At 42.2% G+C, this 26,407-nt stretch overlaps 3 protein-coding genes across 7 annotated transcripts; 1 reads left to right on the plus strand and 2 right to left on the minus strand.

The window, feature by feature from the left end:
• Window positions 1-3,074: 3,074 nt before the first annotated feature.
• otol1a (otolin 1a) lies at window positions 3,075-5,322 on the plus strand. 3 transcript variants are annotated; one of them, XM_086271451.1, is made up of 5 exons: window positions 3,075-3,103; window positions 3,187-3,665; window positions 3,753-3,842; window positions 3,990-4,061; window positions 4,208-5,322. In XM_086271451.1, the coding sequence occupies exons 2-5, from the start codon at window positions 3,209-3,211 to the stop codon at window positions 5,083-5,085; spliced, it is 1,497 nt and encodes a 498-aa protein (XP_086127577.1). In that variant the 5' UTR covers window positions 3,075-3,103; window positions 3,187-3,208; the 3' UTR covers window positions 5,086-5,322. The 3 variants fall into 3 exon arrangements, with proteins under 3 accessions (XP_086127577.1, XP_086127578.1, XP_086127576.1); XM_086271452.1 differs by having other exon boundaries at window positions 3,187-3,647; XM_086271450.1 differs by having other exon boundaries at window positions 3,187-4,061.
• Window positions 5,323-8,846: 3,524 nt separating this feature from the next.
• Window positions 8,847-16,106, minus strand: LOC147308461 (T-cell acute lymphocytic leukemia protein 1). 3 transcript variants are annotated; one of them, XM_086271454.1, is made up of 4 exons: window positions 14,715-16,106; window positions 12,802-13,377; window positions 12,349-12,467; window positions 8,847-11,432 (listed from the first exon to the last, which is right to left on the minus strand). In XM_086271454.1, the coding sequence occupies exons 2-4, from the start codon at window positions 13,338-13,340 to the stop codon at window positions 10,903-10,905; spliced, it is 1,188 nt and encodes a 395-aa protein (XP_086127580.1). In that variant the 5' UTR covers window positions 13,341-13,377; window positions 14,715-16,106; the 3' UTR covers window positions 8,847-10,902. The 3 variants fall into 3 exon arrangements, with proteins under 3 accessions (XP_086127580.1, XP_086127581.1, XP_086127579.1); XM_086271455.1 differs by having other exon boundaries at window positions 12,379-12,467; window positions 12,802-13,469; XM_086271453.1 differs by having other exon boundaries at window positions 12,802-13,469.
• A 155-nt stretch (window positions 16,107-16,261) lies between these two features.
• On the minus strand, window positions 16,262-26,137 carry LOC147308462 (uncharacterized). The gene is made up of 10 exons (XM_086271443.1): window positions 25,524-26,137; window positions 23,758-25,004; window positions 22,409-22,481; window positions 21,278-21,430; window positions 19,367-20,541; window positions 18,757-18,904; window positions 18,154-18,373; window positions 17,648-17,760; window positions 17,352-17,542; window positions 16,262-17,213 (listed from the first exon to the last, which is right to left on the minus strand). Exons 2-10 carry the CDS (start codon window positions 24,968-24,970, stop codon window positions 17,020-17,022), a joined length of 3,480 nt encoding a protein of 1,159 aa, XP_086127569.1. The 5' UTR covers window positions 24,971-25,004; window positions 25,524-26,137; the 3' UTR covers window positions 16,262-17,019.
• Between the last annotated feature and the right edge of the window lie 270 nt (window positions 26,138-26,407).

Raw genomic sequence — 26,407 nt, forward strand, 5'->3', positions numbered from 1 at the left:
GAGCAATGCGGCCAAATCAGGTGCTTTATGTTGAAAGACCAGCGGAAACGGTTTATTCACAGCGAGAAACTTCACGTCCACTCGTTCCTCAAACGCAGTCGGCACTGACGAGACTGCGCAGCCGCAAACTCAGGCCATGCGCAAGCAGAACGCTGGACAAATGGTGGTGACTGCGGAATCGGATGATGAGGTCATCTAGTGTAACACATCACAGTCATAATCTAGATAGCGGCATTTTCACTTCGTATGACTTAAAATACTGTGTGATGATGTGATGTTTTATGGGGCTGCTGACTGTTATGGAGAACATTTAACGAGGCCCAAAATAAAAATGCAGCAGAATAGAAAACAGACATAAATTAGTCCCAATACTCACGCAACAGTATTTAAAAGTAGATAAAATTATGTGGTCGTTTCAAAACAGGCAGCTTTTGGCCCTAAACTAATGGGAGGCGATGTCTTTATGTTTTACAGCAGTGGTTGAAAAATGCCACCTCCTGGTGGCAGTTTAAGGTATAACATTCACTGCTAATTCTATAATTTACATTCTTGGAGTCAAATGATGGAGGGGGGGGGGGGGGGGCACATAAAGTTGTAAAGGGACAATTCCAGGCAGAGAAATCATACCAATTAAAAGCTTTAAATTTGGATTAATCACTCAATTAGACCTATTGGCACCGAATGTCAGTCCAGATCTTGTGTTATTTGCATACCTAATCCTTTCCCCCCTATTTCCTCTCCTTAAGAATGCCTTCTTGACAACTACCACTGAGACTATTTCTGATCAGGCTTTGATGAACAGTAGATGGATCAATTGCAGGGCCCGATGCATGTCTCAGATCAGCATTTTAACAGACTCTTGTTTAAAGTTTTTATCCCTCAAGGTTGTACAGAACGTATAGATAATAAAGCAGGATATGCTCAGTGGCGGCGGGAGCTCAGGAAGACCTCCGCTCAGTCTGACACCATCAAGTGCCTTTATTCTTTATCTTGGTTATATTTCTTCAGCAAACGGGCCTTCATCTGGGTGAAAACACGGTCCATGAACACACTGAATCTCTGCTCCTTAAGGGGTCTTCGACATGTGGTGTTCCAGAAGTAGAAAACTTCCACTCAGGGTGAGAGTGGAAAATTCCACCAGTAAATCTTCAACAATAGGAGGAGTCCTCAGTAACCTGGCAGATGCAAGAGCTCAAATTCAATCCAAGTCAGACAAAAGAAAAGACAACAGTGAAATCAACTAATGATAACATATATGCATCTTCAAAGGGACAATTTTTAGTGGCCTGTATTTTACAAATCCAAAAAGGTTCATTTTGGTTAAGACTTCTTTGTCTAGTACCTCTCCGTACTGAAAGAATAATGTGGTTAATTCAAGCCCCTTATAGTGTAGAAGGATTATTGTTATGAAAGTCCAGGTAGTGCTTAGCCATGGGGTAAATAATGTTACCTGTGCGTATGGCATATTCGTGTTCTGCTAACCTATACAACCATCTTTTTATTCTATCAATGTAAAAAAAACACTTTGCAGCTGGGACACTGGCCTAAAGATTAAAAATGAGGTTTTAAAATTAAAATGGTTTATAGTAAACTCATTTTGTGAAGCAGAATCAACAAATGTCACACTTTGTACTACATTTAAGCAACGATTGCAATGAGCTTTAGGTTAAATACAACAATTCTTTGAGAATAAACTTATATAATTTCCATATGAAAGTGCCTTGAAGTTTTTGGATATCTTAGTGTACATGTATTCCTTCCAAAGACCATCTAAAATGGGAGTGTTCTGAGTTCAGGAAGCCTTCCTTCTTAAAACAATTTGAAATATGTTAGGCCTTCAAACTGTGTTGTCTTTGGCATTTTGTGTAGATTCAACTAAATAAATGGGAACACATTATGTGTTTTTGTGACAGGCTGCTGGTAACAAACTTTTATTATATAGACACACAACACCGGCTCATCCCTTAAGTTAAGTGCCTTTCTTATGCTTGAGCGATTCAAAGGTCAGTGTAAGGTGGCTAAAATAGTAGAGTTCAAGGACTCCACTGTAAATTAGTGTAAAAGCAGCCAATGCCAAAAGAAAAAGTTTGAAAAACCTTCAGAAAGCTGAGAGAATTATTGCTCAAGATCATTTTAAAACATTACGAGAAAGTCTGGCTGCTTGGAAGCAATTTTTTTTCTTTTCAGATTAAGGAGCATGCTTAATCAGACCTAACCCCCGAGTTGTGCTTTTGTTTCAATCTTACAGCAAATTATTTCATATAAAATATATTTCAGTCATAAAATTTGCCAGGATGTCTACTAATGACCTCCTCCTTTTTATTTATTCATTTAATTTATTATTTTACTTTACTGGGAAAGTCCTCACTGATCAACTATTTCTAAATATCCAAATCTCTCATGAGTTCATTTCAGAAACTGAAATGACATCCAGCACAACTTTCGAGAGATGTGAAGCTCGGTTCACTGGTGCCAGGTTTCTGTGAGGTGTACTTGATTTACTGGGTTTACTTTTAGATCAAGGAGATGACTAGTTAGATTACTGGTGCCTGTTTTAGGACACTGATCCTTGTCCCACTGTATCTGGTGATCTGTTTGCTTTGAGGTGCTGCCAAATGGTGTAGTGAGTTGACAACTCTCACTTGGTACTGCACTTGGTAACTCTCATATGAAACGGTATTCATTACCAACAACGTGTATGTTTTTGTGTATAAACAGTCAGTGTATGCAGGCATGTTCTTTGACTGTGTATCTGTCTTTGTAACTTTATATTGTCTCCTGTTTCTGTACAAAGCAAGCATGTGTGTGAGCAACACCTAGGCAGGTTGCACACTCCTGGGCCCTGGATTCATATCCAATATCACAAAGACATAAACTCTTGCCTTGTACAACAATCTGCTTTAGTTCGCATCCCTCAGGAGTCATGTAATCTGTTGCTGCCAGCCCACCTGCCACCCAATAACCCCAGAGTTTTCTGTCCCTTGTTCTGTCATTGGCTTAGAGGCACATAAGCTGGAGAACCAGGGCAATAAAAGGAAGGAAGAAAAACTGCACCGACCACTTGTTCTGAGGGACGGAGTGAAGAATCAAGTGTCATCAACAGGTAAGATGCCCTCTGTGCTATTTGTCTGTGATGCAAGATAAATGATCAGCGCTTCACCCGTTTTGCCTGAATTCTTCCATTAGATTATTGTGCCCAGCCGTCAATATGCCACCCCTTCGGGCTGTTGTGCTGACCACTCTCTGCATGGCCCTCATGGCCATGCTGGCAGCTGGTGCCAGAACCACACGCTGGCCCAAACCCCAGAGCACCAAGAAGCCACCTCGAGCTGGCGCCAGCGGTGATGGAGGTGGACGATTTGGACGAACCACGACAACGACCCCATCCCCTACAAGCAGCCTGAACACTGAAGAAACAACTGACATTATGATGGATGCATATTCCCTGCCCTCTACAGATAGCACGACATACTCCATTGACACATACCCCACTGAATTTCACACTGATGCTATAGTGCCCCCTGGGAACATCCTTTCAAACTTTACCCTTGACTACAACGAATGCTTCTTCAACTTCTGTGAGTGCTGTCCACCAGAAAAAGGTCCCGTAGGGCCTATGGGAGAAAGAGGGCCAACGGGGCCACCAGGTGAGAAGGGCATTCCAGGTGAGACGGATTTTAACTTTTTTTATTGTAAGGGAAATTACAGTTTAAGTCAAAGATTTTATTCTTTTTACTCGCGTGTGTTGTCAGGGTTGCCAGGAGAGAAGGGAGAAACAGGGCCCAGAGGACCTCCCGGACCAGCAGGATTACCTGGAGCCAATGGACTCAATGGCGACATAGGTACAACGAGGCTTGACAGCAGGAGAGTTCTTGAATGTCTAAGGGTTTCTCTCTCTGTGTCTCTCTCTCCTTTTGTGCGAAGCGCTGTTTTGTATAAGTACTTTTTGGATGTCATTTTCTACGCTTTATTTATCAAAACTGCTGCAGGTGAAAAAGGTGATCCAGGACCTGCAGGTCTACCTGGTACCCCTGGTATGCCAGGAAAACCTGGAGAAAAGGGTGTGTAGTTTCCTGTAAGAACCTGGCTACACATGTGCAAAAGTCATGATTTATAGTTATTGTTTCTCAAAGTGCATTGAGGTACATAATAACATATTTTCATTCAAACCTTTCTTCCTAAATAAACATAAACCCTCCACACACAGGTGATCCAGGCCCCAAAGGAGAGAAAGGTGAACGTGGCTTCCCTGGTCTAAAAGGGGACCCAGGAGAAAGAGGAGAGCCTGGCCTGAATGGGACTAAAGGCATCCCTGGCCCAGAGGGGCTGATGGGGCCCCCAGGGATTCCTGGGTCAAAGGGTCAGAAAGGTGAACAAGGGCAGCCGAGTGAGTGTTTGCCAGGTGAGAAAGGAGAGAAAGGTGATCATGGACCCCCAGGTCTAAGAGGTGAGATGGGCCCCCCAGGCCTGAATGGAGCTGACGGTGCACAGGGAGAACGGGGGGAGCCAGGGCCTCCAGGAGGGAAGGGTGATACTGGACCCAGAGGCCTCCCAGGTGGGAGGGGACTGGCAGGGTTGAGGGGAGAGAAGGGGCCTAAAGGTCCTCGTGGGCCTCGGGGTCCCAAAGGACCTCCGGGTCAGAGTGCCGTTCAGGTTCGATCTGCCTTCAGTGTAGGTTTGTTCCCCAGCCGCTCCTTCCCTCCGCCGGGCCTGCCTGTGAAGTTTGATAAGGTGTTTTACAATGGGGAAGGACACTGGGACCCGGCACTCAATAAGTTCAACGTCACATACCCCGGGGTCTACCTATTCAGCTATCACATCACTGTGCGCAACCGGCCTGTGCGTGCAGCCCTGGTGGTTAATGGAATGCGGAAGCTACGGACAAGAGACTCTCTGTATGGCCAAGACATCGATCAGGCATCTAATCTCGCGCTGTTGCAGTTGAACGAAGGTGACCAGGTGTGGCTGGAGACACTGAGAGACTGGAATGGAGTTTACTCCAGCAGTGAAGATGACAGCACGTTCTCTGGCTTCTTACTTTACCCAGACATAAAGACCAAACCTACTGAGCTGACAAACCTCTGAATGCATCCTTGACTGAGCTCTGATTTGAGCCTCTCGCAGACTCTGCAACTTTCAGCCTTTTGCACTGCTCTGTCATTTTAATGTGATTCAGCTAAGCACTGCTGCTCAGTATCTGCTAGCTCCCATGCTAATCAAACCAAATGCTTTACTTGCCTTGCTGTACCTGGAGACGGGTGAGGCCCAATTAATCTTCTGTATGCAACATTTCAGCTCTTTGTAACACTGCATTAAAATTGACTCTGCTTGAAACTGATGACCCTTGGGTTGTATTTACACAGAAACAGCTTATACACTCATTTAAAAGCTATTTGCCATTGCAAAGAGAAGGGAAAAGCTCAACGCCAGTGAACCATTTGTATTACTTGGACATAATTTAAATAAATGACGTATTGCATTTGTTTCCCACTAGAGGGCGCAAGGTGTTCAATTTTTGGACAGAAGCTCTGGAGATTAATACACAAAGACAGTAGGCTAGAAAAACATAATGGTCCCACAAATATTTCAGGTAAAGATTGAAAGTGATACCTCTGTCGTGATGTTATTGAAAAAACTGCACACTACGGCAACGATATACGACAAGGAGAAAAAGGCAAGTCCGGATGATTCACTGGAACGCAGAAAGTAATATGATTTAAAAACCACATTATATATACATGTATGTACACATATATAATTGATATTACACCCCCATAACGTCATACACCTTAGTCCTGAGCAGAGATGATAACCCTCTGCAGTAGATCAAGCTGCACCATAAATTATACTCTAATGCTCCCACACTGCACAATGAAAAATAGAATAGAATAGACTTTTACAAATACTATATCTCATTAGACGTTAAAGAGTCAGGACCTCTCACCAGATTATAGCCGATAATAACTCACTTACTTTTATACAGCAGCAATTCATTCTGAAGATAAATTACATTCAGTACATTCGGTATACACTCAGCCACACCGAGATGCTCTGAGACTTTTTATGTTGTGACGTGTTCGTTAAATGTAGGAGGCAGGGGAGCTGCATTAGCTGGTTTTAAAGCTTTTCTTTATGCAAGGTTGTAATTAGGCACAGTCACATATTTTCTAAGCACATATGATACACTTACACATACAACAAAATGTATAAGCAAGATGAAGTTTTAGATACTAATAATGTAACTTGTGCAACAATTTTTACAGAAATGTATCATCAGATTAGTGATCAGTGTATCTAAGTATCAACATTTCATTGGGAGTGAAACAAATAAATGAGATTTAAATCATTTTAATTTATAAAAACTATTAAATAAATATATTCTTCAGGGCTTTCTCCCACTTGGAGTCTTAAATAACAACAAAGCTTTAAAATTGGACATATACCTGAGAAGTGTATTTTCACTCTTCAATGCAATTTAATTAAAAAAAGTACTTCGTGTGTGTATTCATTTACAAATCTGCGTAACACTTTGATTTACTCTGGAGAACATGCGTTGCCTGAGGGGGATTTATATTTCAGGTTGTACACTCAACCAAGACTGCTGCCTGTAGGAAGATAAACAGTTACTATAATCAAAAACACTGTATCATAGCAGACACAGAGGATTTCTATTTACACTGATGTCCGAATTTTAAGGCAGCATTTTTTTTCTCTGGTGTCTTTCATGAAAAGATTTAGGAGGCAGGTAATGTTTTTCTTTTTCAGGTCTATCATCCACACTGCAATTTAAATACAACTGTAAATACAATTGTGAAAACTTTGAAAAGAATTATGTAGTATTTATGTAGCTGATCACCAGTGATTATTCAAATAACATTTAAATACAAAAAACATTTAAATTGTTCAGACAAAGTTAGAATTTTCAACACCAAAACTTTCCCCGCTCTTTTTTTTTTTAATTTTCTTTTAATTTCATCCTGATCAAACACCACCAGACTTGGTTAGCAATCAAGAAACATTAATGTTTGGTCAAAATGAAGAACCTTAGAATTACTAAGAACTTTAGACCTAGTTTGGAAATCTCCTTATCCTTACCAGAGTGACATTTGAAGAACTCGAGTTAAACTGACATGTTTTTTTCTTTCTACCTAATTATAACAGTGAATTAAAGAGTAAATGACAGCTTTATAATAAGGAGTCACTGATGCTGATGCTATCAAACTTGATAAAAATAGTCTCCAGTGCAACTCCATCAAATTGGATGTGACAGAAATGAAGTACAAACAATAGCTGCTTTCGTTTAAGTAGTATTAGGCGTGCTCAGCAACAGCCTGTTCCCTGTATAGGAACCTTCAGACAGGAAGTGGTGAAGGTAGAAATATCTCTCAACTGGAAAAGTTTTATTGATTGGAAGATTGACTGGAATATTATGAATTAATTTACTTTTATGAGGAATATTGAAGGGAAACCTGTTAAAGAGGAAAGCCCAGAATAACATCTCCATCTACTGGTGAAGGATGTATATTTCTGTCAAAGTTCCACCTTATTCATGCTGCTGTTCATGTTGATGGTGGTGTGTGTGCGTTTGTTAAATGTTATTTTGCTTGTTTGTTTATAGGCCTATCTGCGGATATGTGTGCATAAGTGTGCGTGTGTGTGTGTGTGTTTGCATTTATGTATTTTCCTACTACTCTGTGTGAAAATATAAATAACTACCTTGGCGGTGTGTGCAGTGTAATCTGCTCCCAACAGGCTGGATTCCCACTGTGAGAAAGACAGTATATTGTTCCTGCAGCACTACAGATAACAACTCATTAGCATACTGAATCATTTGGCAGCAAGAGCCACTCTGCCACCCATCTGCACTGAGCTGATAAACACACACACACACACCAGCTCTCTCTCACACACACACACACACACACACACAGATCCATGCAGTGGGCATACGCATACACACAACGCTGCTCTCACAAACACACACACACCCGCAACAATCTTCCTCTCATTCGCTCTCTTTCAATCCCTGTACACTCCCTGTATCCCTCTCATTTGTGAGTCTGTGTCTTTTTGGAGAGTTAGGAACACTGGAGCAGGTAAATGTTTGGCAGGCACTAACCCAGAGAACCCCTCCGCAGAGTCCCAGCACAGCCAGAGCACAGCACGGGAGAGGTCTCCAAACACCTGGATGTCTCTGATGCTCTCTGGAAGCAATTATAGCTTTCAGAAATGTCTAAGTGCTGATTCTGTTGTAGCAGTGGTGGCACAGTCCTCTGTGAAAACTTATGGGATATAGGGAAGAATCCTTGAAAAAAAAGTGCTTAAGCTACACCTACAAAGCTAATTTTTTTTATTAATGAACACAGGCTGGGGAGCATAACTTCAATAAGTAAAGAATTTATGGGCGGTGGAGTCTTGATCAGTGTGGCTGTTTCACAGTGTGTACAGACACAGCAGCAGACAAACGAATGCAGTGGAGGTTGTCAAAACCACTTTCACAATGGCAGGATATCCTGAAGGTCACCGAGCCATGTTAACCTCCACAGGAAGTTGTCACTTGGTGGGAGGAAGAGAGGATTCCAGCATTCATTGGAGGAGTTTCTCTGAGGAGGGCTGGCTTTAGCTATAAACCAAGCAGATATGGTGGGAAACAGCTGCGAGGAATGTCATTATAGGAATTAATCAATGAGATTATGCAACTCTTAAATATGGTGTAAAATTTGGAAAATATTTCACATAGTATGAGAAGGGCCACAAGACTACCGTATGAACTCAGCTGACTTGAAATGCACTGCAGTCGACCCACAGCGTGTTTGAGTGAGATCAAATATACAAGACTTTCCCTCTGTTTGTTTTATTCATTTTTTTAATATAAAATTCATCAATTTAACATTGGATATATTTATAGATACAGCTATAATACAACAAATATGTCATTACCAAACGTACAATGTCCCTTTACTGCAATTCATAAAATACCATAGTTACCAAAGGTACCAATATAGGCTACTAGGTCCTGCTGAAAAAGCAACAACAGTGAGCAATACATAAGTGTCTTTGTCAGAAAACTGCTGGTGTTCTTATGATATTAACACTGTGTGGTGATGGTGTGCATGTGTCTGTTTGCACGTGTGTGCGATCCAGATATTAGTCACGTTGCGGGGCCCTAAATCTGTTTATACACTCAGATTATTGGCATTTCCTTTCCTTAAGAGAACAAAAGGCACATCTCCATTAAGTGCATCATTAACTTCTAAAATGAAGACAAGTTTCAAAGGAGAGTCAGGGTTAAGGTTGGAGAAGCTGGAACTGCTGTTAAGGTTAGAATCGGCTTCCCGGATGGCTGTCACGATCTGAGACCGCTTCAGTATACGACTGCTGTGCTTAGAAGAATTTGCAATATCATTAGTTTTGCAAGATGTTTAAATTTGACATGACAATAATAGTAATGTCATATTAATTCATCTTTAATTCTGATTATTGTGTTTTTGTTTCCTTTTTCTTCAATGAATTGCACTCAAAATACTAGCGGAGAGAATCTGAAACCACATCTGTACAAAAGTGTACAAAATAAGAACAATTACATAAAGCAGTATCGTATGCGTATCAACAGTAAGCTATCAGTGGTCAACACCAAGATGTGGTGACACAGCCCGTCTCCGGGAAATCAGTGTAAGTCATTTTCATATACTCTTAAGTCATGGATGTGCAACTTTGTGCGTGTGTGTGTGTGCGCGTGTGTTTTAATGTGTCGTCTGTACATGTAAGTGTAGAATATGGCAATGAAGGGATTTATTTGTGTACCTTACTAAACTACAACTGATTTACAGTTAAAAAAAAAAACCCCAAACAAACAAAACAAAACACTGCAACATTCATATAAAAAAGGACTGCATGAGTCATGTCGTGATTTCATTTGACCCACACTTTGTACACTGCATGTCTTGTACCTCCACAGCAATTTCAAATAGATATATTCATTCCAGGCAGTGTGATTGTTTTCTGCTGTCTGCTGACACATTTGGTGACATTTTCTCATCACCAAAGTGTAACAGAAGTCAATTGTACCACAATTGATGTACTTATACGTTCAGTTGCTTGCTTTACTTCTTTTTTCTTTCCTTTTTTTTTTAGTTCATCTAATTTCTCCTCCTTCTTGTCATCCTGTCTCCTAAAAGACAATTTTGCTAGTAAACCCACTGACAAACACACTATGGTACATCTTAATCCACATGACTTGAATTTGAGTCACTATTATTACATTGTGCAGTGGAAATATATATGCTATTTACAATGCATACGAATCGCATGGGTACAATTAGGGTCCACTCAGTGTTTTTATGGCCTCAGAGTGAGGCAAATTTTCCTTTGTGTCTTTAAATTAAAACACCGAACTTGTCGAGGATAAATCTCCTGGTGTGCTTGTTACTTTCGGCGCCGTGCAAGCAAGGTGGATCAATTCCAGTGGCATCATATTGTAATTAATAGTGTCATCAGTGAAACATTGATCCTCTGAATAAAACGCTTGTCGTTTGAGTGACGATTGCCTGATTATTATTAGTTTTTGTTTCTTTGCTCTTTCTTTCATATATTGGGGTGTTTTCTATTGTGTAAGGATATCCAGTCTTTGGCGCTTTCAAAGCACTGAAATCCGCAGGTCTATCAAAGACATGAGACATGCAGAATTTACAAGTCTTAAATTCATCAAACTGTTCAGCGTGGAGACGAGAACACGCTCGTCGTCCATTTTGGACAGCACTATCTCAATATGCGGAGCTTAATTCTCCTTTCTACACTGATGACTCAAAAATTACAGGGTCTGAGTGTGTCCGCCTCGTTTTTCTTTTTTTAGTTCCTCCATTTCACTCTCAGGTGCTGTGTTGTTGTTTGTTGGCGTCAGCATCATCGGCGACTGGAGTTATCTAACGGGCGTCCATTGCGCCTCAGATCCCTAGTAGCTAGATGAAGTGGGGGTCCGCGAGATGTTGCTAGAGTCCTTGGAGCTGGAGGCGAGTCCTGGTCCTCCATGAAGCTTTCAGGACTGCCTTCAGCATCGCCATCAGGTAGGCTTCCGCAGCTGGAGCCTGGCGACATTGTCTCCAAAAGATCATCCCTGGCTAAGCCCACTACTGTGTCCTGGTGCGGTTCACCCTGAGGGCCCCCCTCGTGGGCGGCAACCCCAACCAACAGCCCTGTGTCCCCATCAGTTGTGCTGCCAACATTCCTCCCACCATCCTGATCCTCGAGGAGGTTGGAGAGGAAACTGATGTACTTCATAGCGAGCCGCAGTATCTCGTTTTTACTCAGCTTCTTGTCGGGAGGGTGGGTGGGAATGAGTTTACGAAGCTCTGCAAATGCCCCATTTACATTCTGCTGCCGCCAACGTTCACGACTGTTTGTGAAGATGCGACGTACGATCTTTGGCTGGCCAGCTAGCAGAATGGAAAGAAGGAGAAAAAGACAAGAAAAGGGGAGAGTAAGGAGACAAGGCACCAACACATTTGCAAAAAAACCAATGAAATGCAGAGCTGAAGCAGAAAATATGGTTTGTAAAACAATAAATCAACAGAAGCGCAAAAGTAAGAGTGGGAGAAGAAGCAGCAGGAGATGCACAACATTTATTTGCGAGAAAGTACAGGATGAAAATAACAAACTTCAACAAATTCTAAAGCAGTAACTTTTAAAATTGTCCTCCGTATATGGCCACAGATTTTTTTTAGCTGATGGATCAGATGTGTGCCATATGTGATACAAGTGAAATGGTTGGTGTGGCATGCCAATCTCCTTAAAGGTTGTCAGGGAGCATGTGTGCTCCCTATTTGACATTCTAAATATTTTTTATTTAGTTAGTCATAGTAAAATGCTTCACTGCAGGTAGTCACATCCTCTCACCCTTCAACAATGGTGTCTTCTAAGCTATTGTTGCCCTTGGAACACACCCAGTCTATCTTAATCCTTCAGCCCACTCTGCAGTAAAACCTTGGCATGGAGGCAGGAGCACCCCCATCCTCCACCCCTGTACATGGCAGTGAGTGGGCAGCAGTGGAAAGGATGTTTCAAATGAAATAAACCCCAAATCCGCCTGAAAAGGGTTTACTTTAATGGCATGCAGGTACATGTATTTGACATTCAGATTAGCATTTATTTAGCCCCGTGAATTATGATGCATTTATTCTTCATGGGTGAAGCCCTTTCTGAATTTTCCTTTGGCAAGGCATCTTCTGCGAGACTCAGATTAGGTACGGTATAGCTCCATGTCAGTGAATGAATGACAATGGTGATGGAGAAGGGACGTTTGGGGGGGGGACTAAACTGGCAGAAGGAGGACACGGCAGAAGTGCATCTTACCATACTTATAAAGATCTAAAATGCGCCTACCCTCGTCGAGTTCAACCTCATAAGGCGCCGGGCGGCGCTTTACCCTGTTGCTGGGGTACATGCTGTACTGCTCCGACTCTCCTCCGAGACTATGTCAACAGAAAGGAGACAAAAGGTGCACAGGTACATTAGGTCACATGAATTCCACTGTACACAGTTTCCTTCATTGCTTCTAAAAGATCTTAATGCTCTCCACTCATTGCAGCAGGACACACACACACACAAACACACACACACATCTGTCACATATGCACATGCTCAATAATGTAAACATAACGTAACCTCAGTAATACAAAAAGCATCTTGTCCCCTATCCTTTTACAGAAAGGCATAATTGTGTCTAATAACCATCAAACTTTCTATGTGCATTCATGAAACTGTATGTTTTTTGTTTTGATTCCCCCCCCTTCCTTCAGCCTTTACCTGTTGATGGCGGCGAGAGGCTGTGCCAGGTTGTAGAGCATCGCCCGCGCTGGGACAGGGAACGCGTTTGGGCTCAGTTGGACCATTCGAGCGTCGTCTCGTTGCGGCGGCGGCAGCGGCAGCGGTGGAGGTCTGCGAAGTTCCGTGATCGGCACCAAATGGCTCTCAGTCCTCTGTTGCACCGCTTTTATAGCGTCCCTCCTGGAGAGCTCGATCACCGGCACTTCCCTTTTCAGGTCAAGGGCGTTGTGAGAGGCAGTTTCCTTGGCAACGCCGTTGATGATGATGCTGATGCTGGTCCCGTTGTTCGAGTTCTGCAGAGGAACGTCATCCGTCTCCTCAACCCCCTTGAAGCTCCCTCCCCTCTCCTCCTCCTCATCCTCCTCCTCTTCTTCCTCCTCCCCCTCCTCTCTCCTCGGCTCCCCGTCCTCCTTGCATCCGTTCTGTCTGGAGATGATGGCGGAGTCCTCCTGTTTATTAGGACCGGACCCTGCATCGGGACTTTCGGGACAAAGCTCCTGTTGCCGCTTTTCCATCATTTTTATGCCGTCACCACTCGCTAGAGTCCACTACGTCCTAAATGAGATTTCCCTCGATTAATCCATAGTTCAGTGCATCGTTTGTGGCAAAATGTCAGATATAACCACGCATTTGCTGTCCACGCAAGCCTAAAGAAAATTAACAATAAAACATCATCACCGAGCTATTATCCTGGCTCGTATCCTTATTCAAAGTACTGTTCTTAAACTGTAAATGATATGAATACTGTAAAGCTTAAATTAGCAAATTGAATGAGCAATTAGATGACCCCCCCCCCCCCCCCTCAGGTGACACATTTTATTCGACATTTTTCAAACTGAATAAGAAAAGGCCAAAGATTTTCCTGCGATATTGTTCCATGACAAAGAAATAACTCGGCACTCTATGACCATCACATTCAAACATCTCGCAGTTTTCCAGGATCAAACCATTATTTCTCAAACTATCCAAGGTGAGAGTGTTTTCAAGCTAAATAGAAACACGATGAATTCTTTTCAGGGCTCACTGGATTTTATTTTGTTTGAAATTTCCACGGTTGATTATTTTGTCACCATTTAATTTACAGCTGCAGGTGTAACCCGTTATTGTATTTATTTTATTAGGAGTCTTGTCTGCTCCTGTTTGTTTTATTGCTATTATGAAGCTCTTATCAAACGCTTGCATGGCCTTCACTGCTACAGTTAAGGCGTTACGCCTATATCTTACAGGGACGTTAGATGTCCGCGTTAATTATAAGATCGGAAATTAGAAGCATCATTTTCGCTACTGTTAAATGTAAAACTATCGTGGAGGAAAGCTGTGGATGCGAGGACTAAAAGGAAGGTTGATAATGACCACTATTCGTCGAAGTTAAAAAAATAAGAAAAATAAAAATCCACCTTTCTGCTTTTCCTTCCTCCCCTTGCAAATGAAAAATAATAGTCCAAAAAATGCTCGAACGTGATCGTTTTCACGCGCAAAGAATTAATAGCAGGTTGTCTAATTTTTTTTTTTTTTGCTTTATCGAGGGTAAGGCCATATTAGTGCTGGTGTTAACACCGAAAATCAGGAGTTTCCCACAATGACCAGTTTCAGGTGTTTCAGACGTAACTCATTTGATAAATTTCCTGGAAATGTTTTTCCTTTTAAACGAACGGCAGACGGAGAATTAAAAAAGAAAACGCACCATAATTTCTGGGAATTCTCCAGCAGGCCTCGCATCCGTTATTTCATGCCGTAGACTCCAACCATCCGATCGGACAATAGCAGAAAATATAGGCTAAAAATGTCGCTCATTACAGCAATAAAACCAAGACGAACGCGCTCAAATTACCGCGTACAGAGCGAAAAATGCGCTGGTTTAAATGAAGAGATGTGTTTTGGGGGGGACTTACCGTTCCAGCCGTGTTGTTGATGTTACTGTGTAAGTGGAGCCATTTTGTGAGTGGGTCATCCATGTCTGAGGTTTTTCTTTTTTTTTCTCTCTCTACCAGTTGTGGAGTAGTGTGTGTATGTGTGTGCGTGTGCATATGTGTGTATGCGTATGTGTGTAGCTGAGTTATTCCTCGCCGCATCCAGTGCGCTCCCTCAGTATGGGGAGCGGAACACAGGCCGCAATGTGGCCGAGTGAGATAAGCGCACGGCAGCGGCCTCTTCATTCCCGATAAGCCCCTAAACCCATTATTTATGAAATGATTCATTATTATTTGGCTGTCGTGGGCTATATAGTCTTGTGGAGGGCAAAGCATTTAAAAAAAAAAAAGCAAACAGGCACATCGCAACGGCCTGTATCAACGTGAGGTGGTGTAGTGTAGCCTGAGCTACAGTTGAGGTGTTTTAATTTTAATTTTTTAATTTTTTACGCAATAAACAAAAGCTCAGGTTAAGCTTTTGACCTATTTATATTTTCAACAAAGGTTTTTTTTTCCCGCTAAGCTCATTTATCCTGCAATAAGATAACTGATAATAACAGAGGGCCCTCTACCTTTTTTCTTTTTGTATTATTTATATTATTTTATTTTTTTGTTCAGTTTATTCTGCCCATTAATCCATATCAATTTCTGCGCCCCGAGGATGAATGCGCCACTGATACAATGGGCTGGTAAAAATGAGGTGGTCTAATCATTTTGACACTATTAATTGATATTTCTTTATCGATAAACACGTTCATAATAAAATGTGCTTTGTGTGTGTGTGTGTGTGTGTGTGTGTGTGTGTGTGTGTGTGTGTGTGTGTGTGTGTGTGTGTCATTGGAAATGTTGGGGATGGGGCCGGCGGTTCCCCCGGGTCCGTGGGGAGTCGTGGCTCGGGGAGATAAAAGCGGATCGGCTTCTGGTCACATCAGATAAACGAGCAGAGCATCAACGGTGACATGCTATCAGAGTACATTCAGTAGAGCATAAATGGTGGCAGGTACATCCTAATAACGGATTTTTAACACATTTCAAAACACTTTGCGAAAGTAGAAAATAAGCGCATTTAACCAAATGAGCAGGATGATTGAAGCTATAGATAGATAGATAGATAGATAGATAGATAGATAGATAGATAGATAGATAGATAGATAGATAGATAGATAGATAGCGTTTCCATGGTGAATTAATGATTTAAAGATCGAACTCCACACTGAGTCACGACCCAATAGCAGGTCTGTTGAAGCAGAAGTCACGACCGTGATCCTACATCCTGTTCTGTGCCTGAAACAATTCCCTTTCATGTGCTTATTTTCATAATCTTCCGCTGAAACGTCACTCTTCTGCGTAAAAATGCGACAAACAGTCATTAATCGAGAAACTAAATTAATGCACGTGACTGGAAACTTTAAATAAAACATATAATACGCCATAACAGAGTAAGCATTTCTAAGTGTGCGATTTAGTTGTGGAATGAATGTGAATGATTAATTAATTTGTTAAATTAAAGGATAAACATTTCGACAAAATAAATCTCTATATTATTTTATTTAGAAGCAAAACGGCACCCGGTTCATAAAAGAGTACTTGATACAACACAAGCAAAATGAAGAGACCATACAGAGCCCCAGGGAAATATGATGCCCTGAAGAAAAAAACAAACAAACCCAAAATGAGATAATTTTTTTTTCTTTCTTTACACACCAGCTCAAGGGTCTATTGATCAAGCATGTGCCACACCCCTACAGATAATCAATTATTTGACCAATAAATAAATAAATAAATAAATAAGCAACAGTACTTAAAAATATATATCTGTATACAATTTCAAATAAGTGACAAAATACAATTCCAATCACTAACCATTTGAGATCTCGTGCTCTGTGTGACATAAAGAGCAAAATGAATCACAAGAAAAATTCACGACAACTAAAAAAGAAGAAGAAAATAAATCATTTTACAAATTGAAATTGCATTAGGTTTGAATTTTTCTTAACTTTCAAATACATTAAACTTTTCTAACTTGCCTACTCTGTGTACGGTTGGATTTGTATGTAATGTGCTTTAGTTTCTATTGCAATCCTTTGTGATGTCACATAATTAAACGTTGATTTGCACTATGAGAAAAGAAGCCCTCACCCTGTTTTTCCATCTACGCATTTGCAAGTGTGCTGCACTGACTACAGCACGTCTACCATTTGTTGCAGTCAGTCCGCAGTGTTTGTAGCAGTCAGTTACTCTGCGTGTCTCCAGGAGAAGTGGCTGTGTGCCATGCCTGTCCTGTCAATCAGCGCTGATTGCGTCGGGCGGGCATGATTCGAAGGGAAGCAGTGCTTTCCCTGGTCATGAGGCGCGTCACCTGGTCTAAAGTGAGTCCGGCCACTGCTTCTCCATTCACCTGCAGAATTTCGTCACCGATGCCAAGGAGGCCTACGTACGGGCCTTCTCCGCTGCCATCACCCACTTTTTCAACATATACACCTGCACAAAGGAGAAAAAAGAGAAGAGAAGAAAGATGAATAGAAAGAAATGAGTTAGAAGTAAATGTGTCTTTGGGTTCATAGAATTTCTACTCTTTTTATTATTACAAAAAATGAAATTGAAAATGTAAAAACATACCTGTGTCTGGTCGACCTTTGCCCCTTGAAATAACAAAACCATAAGGACCGTTTGGGGGTTTGATGAGCTCCAGGAGGATACTCCCATCAGGGAAAGCCTGAGTGGCCCGGCCCACCGGACGTGCGATTCTAGAGGGAAGTACATCTTCAACGCTCAAGGCCCTGTGAAGCTCAAGCTGAGGGCTGTCAGGGCTGAGGAAGCAGAAATTCATTATTTCAATAAGAGTGTGAGAATTTATATAAGTCATCTTCATCACTCAGTTCTTCTGCTTGGTTTTGTTTGCCACAGTCACCTACCTGAGTGCCAGGCCGTATGGTATTTGCACCTCCCCAAGTATGGTTGAACGCTCTGTTCTTCTCTCTAAACTCTGCACAGAGGAGGCTTTACGCAGCTGGGCCAGTGGCAGCACCTAGTGGCAAATGAATGGCACTGTAATAAACTGATTTTATTTCTTTTCACCAAACCAGCTTCCAGAACCATAATATTTTGCCTTTATTACACCTATAAAAATATGGTCTGCTTGGCAGCACACACACACATACAAAAAAAGGATTAATTCCACTAGTGTATTCCTGAAACTGCAGAGAAGGCAGCAGACCTGTACAAAGTAGAAACTTTGGCTGGTCCACTGTTGAAATGAACTTTGTACAGGTATGTGAGGAAAATGACATTACTTTTTACCTTCTGCCTGTATGAGGTTAAATTTGTATACATTTATTGTGGCCAATCATGATGTTAAAAACATGAGATAAAGGAGCGCAGCAGTCAACAACACAACAAAACATTTAGACCTCTTGCTCACCGTATTCAGCGTCTGCAGGGAGGGTGTCCTCTGTATGCGGATAGTGGGCTGCGGTCTCCGTGTTGGGCTTGGTGATGCTGAGCTCGCCCGGGGGGCAGTGGGTATACTGAGCTGTTCCATACTACTGGAGCGACCTCCTTTCACAAGCCTACCGACACTGTTCAGGCCAATGGAGGAAAAGAAGCGACGTAGGAAGAGCTTTGGACGCCCATCCAGCTTTCTGTAAAAAGAAAATTGTGATTTTTCTTTTAAATTAGACCTTAGCACAGACTTTAAATATATTGATCTAGACACTGTTGCATCACAGTGTGAACTACACACACACTGAGAATTGTTATTATGGACTGAGATTATTTTTAAGAGCTGTGAAAACAATTTTATAAGTGTCTTCCTTCTGTAAAGGATCGTAATGACTACAGCTATATACTGTATTACCAAAAGAGGGCAGGATTGCTCTGGTATTGAAAGAAGCTTTCTAACAACAAGAACAACAGCCTGTCTGCTGAATAGGGTTTTAATCTACTAACTGCTGCACAACAGTGTTGGTGGGGGCAAGGGATTTATTGTCTAAGCTATGGCAAGAACATTGTTATCTTGGCTTACCTAGACCCATCACAGTTTTCCTCCCACAGGGCCTCAGCTTTCAGATGTTCAGCCCTCAATAGCTCTGCTCTGAGGTCCTCAGCCCGAGACATACCCAGGCCACGTATTGCACGGCACTCTGAACCAGAACCAGAATCCCCACTTAAGCCTACAAAAGGAAAAGAGTACATAATTAAATGTCAGTATTATCCTGATCTTTGCTGAAAGTAAACTTCTAACTGCTCTTTTCCACACTACAACATTTATCTATTAGTGCACACAAGTAAAGTTTATAGGTAGCTACAGTTCACTTCAGAAACACAACCAAAAAGGCTTCTTTATACTTCCACTTGTCTGCAGTTCAGACAGACATATTGTACTTTTTCATCAACATTTATTAGGTAGTCAGAGTAACATTTACTTTGTAGCTCATGCCTTTTTCATTTCCTTCTCATTACTTTATTAAGGCTTCATTATAAAGTTAAATATCCCTAAGAATAGAAATTACTCAGAGTTAGTTTCTTGCTTAGTTGCAACATAGGACCATGACTACATTTAAAACATTAATGATAAACGAATAGTATGTGTAATCGTATAATGCTGCTTTATGTACATTACTGTTGCCACTCACCTGCACCATCTGGAGTGGCATCCCAGAGTTCAGAGGCTGGCAGGTCTGTGGCTAGTCTGGCTGGGGAGTACCTCAGAGTAGAGGGTCTGATGCAGGACACTGGGCTGCTACTAGCAGGCACCCCTGGGGTTAAAGATGCTGGAGACTCCCTCCTTGTGTCTGGAGAATCCAGCAGAGATTGAGCTCCACCCTCTCCTCCCTGATTTGAGGTCATCTGGAACTGAACCGTGGACTGACCAGCAGCAGAGCGATTTCTTGAGCTTGACTTGAGAGCTGACTTGATAGGCAATGCAGGGGTTGGTGACTCCCTTAGTCCACCAGATGCTTCAAGCAAAGGTGGCTCCAGAGAAATGGGGCTATCAGGTGCAAATGAAACAGCTCTGCTCAGGTTGACTCTGTTACGTGGATTTGAGTTACGCCGCTGAGCCCACGACGGGCCATAAGGGCCATGACCAGACTCTAACCGACTTTCTCCTTTCCTGCTCCTTCTCCTAAGTTTCCCAAACCCTGATGACTTCCATCCTGTACTAATTTCTCTATTTTCGCCCAAAACATAAGCGCCGGCGAAGGTGACAGTAAGAGGAGCTTTAGGACGAGTGCTTGCCTCCGCTTTGTTTGGTGACACCCAGCGAGGAGCCACTTTTCCTCTTGGGTCCTCAGGGTTACCAGGCTGCTGAGGCTCAGCGTGCTTTGGATCTGGTGGCGATGAAACTGGCTGAGGTTCTCTCACCACAGAACCACATGATTCACATTTCTTCACCAGCACTATTATCTCTTTAACCACTGTTGTAGTTTCACCAACAGCAGGCTCATCCTCTTGCTTCTGTGTAGGAGGCATAGAAACACTTCTGTGGTTTCTGTTCCTCTCTGAACCGCTGCTGCTGGAATCTATATTGCTGTCTTTACTCTTGAACCTGGGTGTCCCGGGCCTGCCACGCTGTCTCACTCTGTCCAAGTAGCGAGACTCTGCTTCTTTTTCTGATTCATCCTCAAAGCGTACACGGGTGGGTGAGCAACCGTACCTTCTGCTTCGACCTACTTGGTCGCTGGGTGAAGTGTCTCTCTGACTGGGGACAAGGAGGGGACCAGATGAGACTTGAGCTGGGAGCTCTTCTTTGGTTTGAACAGCTTTTTGTGCTGTTGTTGGACTGGGAGATTCAACTTGCTGTTTCCTCCTGTAAAAAATGACAGAGGTGTGGGTATTGGAGACAAGTTTAAAGCGCCAGATACTTTGTCGACTTCTCCATTTTTATGTTATTAGTTTATCAAAGTCAAATGTGAAAAATGTAGGAAAGCTGAATCCATCATCTCGGTATCAGATGGTAGCAAACATACGACTCAATAACATGTGCACCACTGGGCACATAATATCAAAATATAAGGTGCTAAAATGACATTTACATAAACTGTAATAAGACATACTGTATGTGTTACAACTTTGTCTGTCTCAGGCACCAATGACCAGGTTAGTGAAGCAGTCAGGAATGTAGGGTATATTGCAAATTCTCCTAATCCTAATTTAAGTGAAAACTTCCTGCTGATTTAAAGGGATTTCTGAAACAAAACTACACAAAGTACACACTATTACATAAAAAGAATAAAAGCAAACATTTTCAAAACATTGTCAGCTTTGCTTATGTAATTACAAAGCAAAAGTCAAGTTCTAAAGCTTTAACTTGTTTTCGGTTATGCAACATTAGCTTTGCAGGAAAGGGGCAAGTGCAAAAGAAGGATAGACAAAGCACAGAAGAAGTGTTGGGAGGGAGACGTAAGGATGGGAGCAAAGTGATAAACAAACATAAGAAGTGCATAAACAGGGAAAAAAGAAGAAGCAGACACGCTCAAAGTGGGACTTTCACAGTCTCTAACCTCAATCCCACAAGCTCACACAGGCCTTTTAAGTTAACTTACACGGTGGATCTTTGATCAGAATGGGAGCGTCTGCTGGGGCGATCGGCTTTGATGTGATTGGAGCGAGCCTTGAGTCTTGCTCGCTCCAGAAGAAGCTTGGCCTGCTCGTGTCTTGGGCTTAGAGGTAGTTCATCGCTGATTACAAGAAGTGACCTGAGGAGCAATGGGAAGAGAGACAGAGAGTGGAAATTAGTACCGAACAGCAGGGAAATGGATAGAGTTTAACTCGCTAATGAGACAATCTGCCAGCATCTGTCTGAGAATGCTGGATTTTTGATAAAGTGTTCAAATTTTCAAAGCTTATTCTGTGCTGACACATATCCAGAGACATCATATTTCCCCAAAGATTGACTTAACATGGAGCCCAGCAAGCTGCGTCTTCCTAAGCTGTCTTATGTAATATCAGATAAAAAGACTGGGGCGTGGCTCTAGTGGTCAGCAGCAAAGGGGAATGTCATCCATCCATTTATCCATTCATCCATCCATCTTTATGCCCAGCAGCTAAGCTGCTCTGCATTGTGCTTCATCGTCTGTACTTCTCTTTATCCCCTGGCCCAGTGATAAAGATAGCATGATACACCAGCCACGTGGATTATCTTTGTAATCTTTGTAAGTGTGATTCATTCTCTCCTGTGTGACAAGATGAGAACATATTGTCTTTCACCAGATTACAGTTTGTTGTGTCACCACAGTATTCAAACACCAGAAAAAAGAAATCAACAAAGTTGGATCCTGTCTTTAAATATCATATGTAACTCTTTATTCTACAGTTTATAACCATGTTCAAAATAACAACCTTTACTAAAAGGATGGCTTCCAAAATTGTGCAACTGGTGAAAAAAGATAACAGTGTGCCAGGTCGACAAGTGTTGAGCGAGTATCAAACATTACACATATTTGATACTCGCTCAGTATCGCCAGTGCACTGCTTTTGACAATACTCGACATCATCTCTTCCCTGTGATTAAACCTGATTATCAAAGTGTTTGTTTGGATTGTGCACCACGCATAGTTGCCTCATTGGGTAGATTTTCTCAAGTGCAGCTGTAAAAGTGAAATTTATGAGGAGAGGATATAAATAGTCCAAAGAGATTATCTGTCACTACCCTTGCCAGGAACTACATTGCTCACCTTAAATAGGGTTCAAGTTCCTGGGCCAGAATGGCTGAGTCTGAGGCGTCCAAAACAGGATGGGCACCTGCAACTGGTATAAAAAAGGAAAAAGATATGAGCATATATAAAAGTGCAGTCAAAATTTCTTCCAGATGAAAGAAGGATTTCTTGTCTTTGTCTCTTCCTTCACCCAGACATAATGTGCTACAGCGCATTAAATTATTGTTTAATGTTCCATTTTTTTAGGACTTGCCTTGCGGCAAACACAACTGCAGAGAGAGCAGTCAGCCATGACGTGACCAACAAGGACATTTGGGTATCAAAGAAATTGGGACTTGCTATGATCAAAAGGATTTTCATAAACCTTATAACATTAGGTTCAGATTACACTCAGTGGCAGTCTCGGAGGTCATCCCTAACTCATCTTTAATCTCGGACAAAAAAAACCCCAAAACAAAACAAAACACACACGCACACATACACACACACACACATACACAGATTATGTAACTGCTGAAGGATAAAAGCAGATTTCCCAGAGACAAGAGGGCAAAATCATCTCATCATCACGGACTTGCACCTGCATCTCCCGTACTGGGCATTGAAACTGAGATCTGTGCAATACCACATGATCATTGCATGGGAAAAAATATCATCTGTCATCCTACAGACATACAAAGACATCCATTAGCGCGCCGGCAGAGATAAAAAAGACAGGGACACTTCCCCCACTGCTCTATTAATAGTAACACCCGTATGCACATCTGCACATCTGACATCTGTTCAGCACTGGGAACCAGCCAGGTTACATTCTGCGTTTCAATACAACATTGTAGGTAGGCAGACTACAGCTGAATGGGGCACTTTAAATGGCTGCAACAGATGGAAATCATTCTAAGCAGACAATGTGCATAAATTATTGACAATTTTCCAGCTTTAGAAGGTTGTTAGGGGAAAAAAATCAAATGCAAAATTTAACCTTTTCTGTCCTCATCCAAAATGCTAACACGCCACAGGAGCTGATCCAGCTCATAACATTTGACTACACTTCATGAGGAAGCTAAAGTAATAGAGAAAAAAATATGACTAAGTCACAGCCTTTTATTGAAACTATATCAAGTATTGTTGTCATAAATATAGCAGCATGTGTTTTGTTGTCTTTTTTTAAATAAAGGCACGCTACTAAAAATGCTATTATTGTATAGCATAATAATACTGCAAAAGTAAAGTTATGTATTTCATGCCATGGCCAGGAGTTTCAAAACACTCTACAGCTTATTTATCAGTAAAGCATTACTAAACCCCTTCTCAGATGGCTCCATGCATTACTTTTTCGCTTTCTCTATTATTTTCCTTAATAGACCTACCGTTATAATCCACTCTGTACGTCGTTTCTTCATCATAGCCAGTGATTTCTCCTTCTTGCAGTTCTCTCACTTCCCTGTAGTGTTGTTGTCTTTCCCTTAACTTTGCATAGGCCCTCTCCTTCACCCTCAGTTTATCATCAGCGCAAAGGATTCCACTTTGTGAAGACATGCTCTCCGAGCTGTCTGAACTGCACAGTCCTTTATTGGGATCAGTCACATCTGTCTCCCTCTGCTCATACTTGTCCAGGTACCACTCCACACTACCAGAGTTTTGGATTTCAGAAGACACATCATAGTCATTCTCCAGACCTCCCACATCATTCTTGTTGCCTGCTTCAGCCAGTTTAGGCTTTCTCTGAGGCTCTGCTACTGCCTCTGTCCGAGTGTAGTCCTTTAGTGGTAATGTGGGGGGTGTATTGTGAGGGTCAACCCCATTGAGAAGCAACGTTTCTGGGCGTGCTACTCTCCAGAAGCCCTTTGGAGGGGCCCAGTGTCTTGCTGAAGGAGAAGAAGTGGAGGAAGTAAAGGACGATGCTGTAGAAGCAGAGATGTTGGAGGAGAGCACAGGTGGTGGTGGAAGAGGAGGAGGGGAAGGGGATGGGCCATCCTTGCTAGTGCTTGGGTTGTCAGACGGAAGACTCTCCAGACTGGTGCCCTCTCCAAGCCCACAAGGCTGACCCGTTGGATGACTGACCTGTCCATCATTCTTTTCTGACTGCTCCTCTTCCACTTCCTCCCCCTGCTGTACAATTTGTGCTTCAGCGGGAGGACTGTGGATCTCCAGCCTGACTTGTACCTCTACCTCCTCCTCTTCATCACTGCTGCTTAAGTCCTTTGCACCACCTGATCGCCAGGAGGGAGCAGGCAGAAACAGCTGGCCTTTCACTTTGGGTCTCTGTCTAAGGAGGACTTCAGATGAAATGTGCCCCGCTGGGTTGCTCACCAACACCTCCGTGTCAAATCTTCCTCTGTCTTTCTCCCTGTCTCTTCCCCTTGTTCTTCTCTGCGTGATCGACTTCACCTTGGTCTGCAGGGCGTGGACAGCTGAACTTTGAGCAGGGGGAGGAAGAGAAGCATTCAAAGTGGTGGTGGGTGCTGGGAAAACAGGCTCAGGAACAGGACCTGTAATGAGTCCCCAGTTTATGGGAAGCCCAGTGGGCAAAGGGGAACCGGATTTTGATTGGATATTATCAGCAGCTTTCTCTTCCTCCATTGGCTAGTCATGCACAAGAAATTCCAAAGAGATTCTGAAAATAAAGAACAAGAAAGATAAAAACCTTTCCTATTCAGGGTATTCTACATCTCTGTTACCAGATACTTTTTTCCTGTGTGCCGGGTAAGGAGATATGTAATGTGGACTCTGTCACGTTGCCTTATCCAGTGATTACTTTGCAGGGCACAGGATAATCCTTTGGAATCAGAATAAGCAACTGCTGCCTGCAACTGAGACCCTACAGGGAATAAGCAGTATTATATGTTTATGTTTGGTTGTATATATCAGAAATAATCAACCATGTTTTTCCCTGTTTGCCATTCATTAATAGAAAAACTGGAGGAAAAATCAGCTAAAGTATTTAAAATTCATTATTTACCCATAAGAAATACGCACAACAGCAGTTTTCTACAGGCTACTGTTGGTAATTATGTAAACCGCCTCCATAAAAGCAATTTTAACTCATTATTATCATTAACAAAGTAGCTTCTCATCACATTAAGAGACAGGCTGGTTTCGCTATTAGAAGGCTAACAAACATTTTTTAATGTACCTGCACTTTTGCTGAACACGGCGTACTTTGACATGCAATCCCAGCGTCGATGGTCACGAGAAAGTTGCCATAAATTCTTGGGCAACCGCACAAATTAAAGTTGCCCTCCATAATAAAAAGCTGCGCCAAGCGTGCAGTTATTGCAGCGCGCATCCTCGCTTCACCAACAGGCGAGACGAGCGACGTCCCCGTGGATGAAATAACAATGATAATAACAAGATTTCCAAACGTTTCTCCAGATTTTGAGGTTATGTTTTCACTCTCCCTCTTTCTCTGTCGCTCTACGTAGCTCCGAGCGGTGTCAGGCGCGTCAGCGGTCTCTCAATCGTGCCTGGTCTGATAATCCCCTCAGATAAACAAAAATGGAATAAAAAAAAATGCCTGCTTTAATTTCGCTCTTGCCTCATGAGTGGAGCTCGAGTAGAGCTCTGTGTTGCGCAAGTGCACACACACCGATTCCCTCCCCGCTGTAAAAAAAAAAAAAAAGAAAAAAGAAAAAAGAAAAAAAAAAGAATAAACCAATGAAAAAGAGAAAACATTTCTAGTAAAATGGCTTGGTGACCTCTCGCCCAAATGAGATATCCCAGACACTTTTCACTCTTTATTTCGGTGGCTCTGGTTGCAAGGAAGTGGGGTAGGCTCTGCTGCGTTTTAGGGAGCACGGGTCTAATTTTGTCTCGAAAAACAAAAGTCAGCTGATTCTTATTTGTCAATACAGCTCCCTCCCTCCATCTTAATCTTTCCGAGCCCCCCCCCCCCCCCCTTCTCTTCGTTTGTCTAATACAGATACACAAAAATTTTAACATATATGCACCCGTGCAAACTGAACAGTTTAACTGTGAAAATGTTCCCAGATGTGATCTTCTCAGCACCTGCCCAGTTTT

Source organism: Aulonocara sp. 'chitande type north' Nkhata Bay, linkage group LG18 (genome assembly GCF_057382095.1).
Source record: "Aulonocara sp. 'chitande type north' Nkhata Bay isolate Kocher_YH1m ecotype deep benthic linkage group LG18, A_spYH_male_GT1.1, whole genome shotgun sequence".
NCBI lineage: Eukaryota > Metazoa > Chordata > Actinopteri > Cichliformes > Cichlidae > Aulonocara > Aulonocara sp. 'chitande type north' Nkhata Bay.